The 4,778-nt window shown below is 38.8% G+C and overlaps 1 protein-coding gene and 1 long non-coding RNA gene across 3 annotated transcripts in view; one reads left to right on the top strand and one right to left on the bottom strand.

Annotated features, from left to right (window-relative positions):
- Positions 1-11: 11 nt before the first annotated feature.
- OIP5 (Opa interacting protein 5) overlaps positions 12-4,778 on the top strand; it is a 20,891-nt gene continuing 16,124 nt past the window's right edge. For both annotated transcript variants that reach the window (XR_006728367.2, XM_074365919.1), the window contains exons 1-2: positions 12-333; positions 574-640. Coding sequence is in view for 1 of the 2 variants with exons in the window: in XM_074365919.1 (XP_074222020.1) it covers positions 12-333; positions 574-640 (389 nt within the window). In the remaining variant the exon portion in view is untranslated. The remainder of the gene's footprint in view (positions 334-573; positions 641-4,778) is intronic.
- Positions 2,274-4,778, bottom strand: part of LOC141577952 (uncharacterized) — an 8,864-nt gene continuing 6,359 nt past the window's right edge. The window contains exons 3-4 of the long non-coding RNA XR_012507630.1: positions 4,466-4,521; positions 2,274-2,971 (exon numbers count right to left, since the gene is read on the bottom strand). This is a non-coding gene — a long non-coding RNA (uncharacterized LOC141577952). The remainder of the gene's footprint in view (positions 2,972-4,465; positions 4,522-4,778) is intronic.

Raw genomic sequence — 4,778 nt, 5'->3', positions numbered from 1 at the left:
GCTGCAAAAAGATGGCGGCTCGGCCGCGGAGGCACCGTTCCCGCTATGCGCAGCTGCCGCGGGGTGACTTTTGTGATGGCGCTAAGAAGGCGGTTGACGAACCTTCTTTTACGACTTCCATGGAGTGGGACACACAGGTGGTGAAGGGGTCTTCGCCGCTCGGCCCCGCAGGGCTGGGGCCGGAGGAGCCGCCATCTGGCCCGCGGCTGCCGTCGTGGCTGCAGCCCGAGAGGTGCGCCATGTTCCAGTGCGCGCAGTGCCACGCCGTGCTCGCTGACACTGTGCACCTCGCCTGGGACCTGTCGCAGTCCCTCGGGGCCGTGGTCTTCTCCAGTGAGTGGGCGCGGCGTCTGGGGAAGGCGTAGCGGGCGGAGGAGGTGTTGCCAACTTTCTCACGTGGTGACCGGCTGGGGATGAAAACGGGATGAAAATTGGAAGGAAATAAACTCCTTTGCCAGGAGTGGAGGCGACTTTTCATGATTTTTGTGGCCCTGATGAGTCTCTCTGGAGGGGAGAGGTTTTCTCTTTCAGTGCCTCACAGGTAGCCATTCTGACCCGTGTTTGTCTTCCTAGGAGTCACAAATAACGTAGTTTTGGAAGCTCCCTTCCTAGTTGGCATTGAAGGTTCTCTCAAAGGCAGGTACGTACTGAGAATTCCCGATCAGGTCTTTATAGTCATTTTCTGACTTAGATTGAGGGGCCTGGAACCGAATTGCATGAGGAGAAAATTTCTTCCAATCTTGCACTAGAAGAAAAGTTTATTCCGTCTATAAAGTGTATTTGAAGGATGCTCCTTTTATCTGATTGAGTCTTGTACAAACTTGATGTACTAATGAAATGGAGAAGTTGTATTTGCTTGTAGGTTTTAAGGTCTTTGTGAGAGCCACATCTCCCTAGTGGCTAGTGCAGGTGAAGTGAGTCTAAGAAAGATGTATCTAGCAGGAGAAAAAGGAGAAAATTACCTTTAGGTGTATAATGAGAATCACTTACTATAAACTACAATCTTTTGACATAACTAGGACTTTTAATTTTGCATTTAACCTGGAATTTGTAATAAGTTACGGCAGGACTCATTCTACTATAGCCCTGGGAACCTGGGGAAAGACAAATGTTGAATGTTATGTACTTGAATACTGCCTGGTAAACGTTCTATCTTGCCTGTAATATAATTTACAAGTGACAACAAAGTGCTCAGTGAATTCAGTAGTACAAAGCTCTTTGATATTCAGTGTTGGTTTTAACAGCAGGACAAATCATTCTGACTATGGTTTGGTTCAGTTTTAGGGTTAGAGTACATATAGGAATTCTTAGTTGCTTTACTCAGTAACCAGGAAGAGTTCTGCAGTTCCTCTTTCCCACCTGAAATATACCCCCTACCCTTGCAGGAATGTCCTCTTCCCACCCGAAGGAAACAGAGAGGGAAGGGAGTGGTGGCCTGCCTGGTATTGGTTTATCTGGGGCCAGAGGCAGAAGCTCTCTGAATATCTTCTTAGGAAGGAGGATAATGTATCCTGAGCCCAGCTGTCCCATACTGCAACCACTAGCCACATGGTAGCTATTGAGCACTTAGAATATAGCCATTCTGTTTGTTTTGTTTTGTTTCATTTTTTGGAGGGGTGGTTATTAGGTTTATTCATTTTAACGGAGGTACTGGGAATTGAACCCAGGACCTCGTGCATGCTAAGCTGGCACTCTACTGCTGAGCTATACCCTCCCCTGTAGCCATTCTGAATTGAAATATTCTGAGTGCAAAATATACACCAGATTTTGAAAACTTGGTCCAAAAAACTAAATGTTAAAAATATTGATTACATGTTGAAATGATATTTTTGCATATTGGGTAGCATAAAATATATAAAAACTAATTTCACCAGTTTCTTTTAACTTTTTTTAGCAAGACTAATAGAAATTGTAAAATTATGTGGCTCACATTCTTAATAGACAGTACAGATCTATGTGGTTTAAGAAACACTGGAGGGAAAGTCCCATGTGTTTGTATATTTTTGGAATAAGGAAAGCCGTGGAACTCAGCAGGAAGAGATTTATTATCAGGAATTGGCTCACTTGATTATGGGGGGTGAGAAGCATCTATAGCTGGCAGGCTGGAGACACAGGAGAGCCAAGGGTTTAGCTCTAGTCCAAGTCCACAGACCCATGAGAGCCAAAGGTGTAAATTCCAGTCCAAAAGCCAGTAGGCTTGAGACCCAAGAAGAGCTGACCTTTCAAGTCCAAAGGCAAGAAAAAAAGACCAATGTCTCAGCTCAAGGCAGTCAGGCAAGAGGAGCTGCCCTTTATTCATGAGAGGTCAGCCTTTTTGTTCTATTCAAGTCTTCAACTGAGTAGTTGAGGGCTACCCACAATAAGGAGGGCAGTCTGCTTTACTCAGTCTATGGATTCAGCTGTTAATCTCATTCAAAAACACCCTCATAAACACATTCAGAATAATGTTTGACCAAATAACTGGAAACTCTTTGGCTCAGTCAGGCTGATGCATAAATTTAATCATCACTTGTTAACTTAGCATCCACATGCATCTCATAAAACTATCCTTAGTCTACAAATAAAGACAGTAACAGGGTCATAATCCTTGCTAACATGGACAACTGTCCTGCTTACAACTGAAAATGCACTAATCCCTCCTCCAGAAAAGAAGGTAAAGTCCTTAAGTGATACTTTTCTCCTTGATATCTCATAACTTAAATACTATGATATACAGTTACCAATACTTCAATATGATGATAAAAAGTCATTACATATTATGTTATACGATAAAGGAAAAGAGAGGGAATAAAACTGATGAACACACACATATATGAACATATTCATAACAAATAAAAGATATTCATAAGTTACATTCCTTGTTTCTGTAACTGCTCACATGGTCATAGCTGGTATTTAAAACTCTTCTTCCACTGTCCATTCTGTGTTCCTTTTGTCTTCAGCAAGCACTCAGCTGGTCATATTTCTTTACCTGGTGTGATGATGCAAAACTTCATTCCTGGGTCATTAGCAGACTAATATTCATGAAAATATTTGTTTTGTATTACATGCTAAGTATAATTTTGGGATTTCTGTACATTTTGCTCTGTGCCATATATTAGTTTCTGTGAGACATTTGTCTGTAGGTACTGTGCTTTGTCTGATATAATTTAATTCCTGCATAGGAATTAATTCAGATTAATGCAACTTTATTTCATTGCTTGATTTTTGGTTACTATATTCACAGAAAAACAATATGCATGTGTGGTGTGGGACTTTATTTACCAATAAATTGAGTATATTTTGTTGCTTGGTTTTCTTTAGTATCCATTGATACAAATCTGGGTTTTTTTTTTTTTTTTTAATTGAAGTATAGTTGATTTACAGTGTTGTGTTAGTTTCTGGTGTATAGCATAGTGATTCAGTTATACGTATATTCTTTTTTGTATTCTTTTGCATTATAGGTTATTATAAGCTATTGAATATAGTTCCCTGTGCTATACAGTAGGACCTTGTTTATCTGTTTTATGTATAGTGGTCTGTATCTGCTATTCCCAAACTCCTAATTTATCCCTCCTCCCCAGCCCCTTTCCCCTTTGGTAATCATAAGTTTGTTTTCTATGTCTCTGAGTCTGTTTCTGTTTTGTAAGTAAGTTCATTTGCATCATTTTTTTAGACTCCACACATAAGTGATATCATGGTGTTTGTCTTTCTCTATTTAACGTACTTCACTTAGTATGATAATCTCTAACTCCATCCATGTTGTTGCAAATTGCATTATTTTACTTTTTTATGGGTGAGTAGTATTCCATTGTGTGTATCACATCTTCTTTATCCAGTCATCTGTCCATGGACATTTAGTTTGCTTCCATGTCTTGGCTATTGTAAATAGTGCTGCTAGGAACATTGGGGTGCATGTATCTTTTTGAATTGGAGTTTTCTCCAGATATATGCCCAGGAGTGGGATTGCTGGATCATATATGGTAACTCTACTTTTAGTTTTTTAAGGAATCTCCATATTGTTTTCCATAGTCGCTGCACCAAATTACATTCTCACCAACAGTGTAGGAGGGTTCCCTTTTCTCCACACTCTTTCCAGCATTTATCATTCATGCTTTTTAATGATAGCCATTCTGATGGTGTATGGTGATACCTCATTGTAATTTTGATCTGCATTTCTCTGATAATTAATACTGAGCATCTTTTCATATGTCTGTTGTCCATCTTTATGTCTTTATTGGATAAATGTCTGTTTAGGTCTTCTGCCTGAATCTGTTTATTTTTAGCCATGCAATTATTATACTTCATTAGTACTTTTTTGCTGCACAGTATATTATGTTTATACAAATAATTCTTCCCTTTACCAAACTACTTTAAATTGCTTTCAATTGCATGCATGATGAAACAGTTAATTTTTTTCTTAAAACATTTCTTTGTAATATTTGGATTTGTCTTATATCCCAGCATATAAGGTTAAGTGACTTACCCAATTGGTACAGTCAGAACTAAAATCAACATTTCCTGATTCTTCATCCAGAAATCCTTCAGATGATAAAGGAAAAGTAAATAGGTGGTTTGCTAGGATAATACAGTTTCTTTTCTTTCTTTTGCATTTTTAGGTAATTTTTGCATTGTAGGTAATTTTTTAAGTTAATTTTTTGTTATATCTGCAAGAGAAAAATCTTGAGTTCCATTAATAAATTGCTTAGTAAGCCCTAATCAATTTGATTATTTTACTTCAACTGGAAATTGGTTTAATGGTAGCTAATTTATATGGTCATGTGTAGTTTTATATGTTT

The sequence above is a fragment of the Camelus bactrianus genome, chromosome 6 (assembly GCF_048773025.1).
Source record: "Camelus bactrianus isolate YW-2024 breed Bactrian camel chromosome 6, ASM4877302v1, whole genome shotgun sequence".
NCBI lineage: Eukaryota > Metazoa > Chordata > Mammalia > Artiodactyla > Camelidae > Camelus > Camelus bactrianus.
This window is presented reverse-complemented; position numbering and strand designations above follow the sequence as displayed.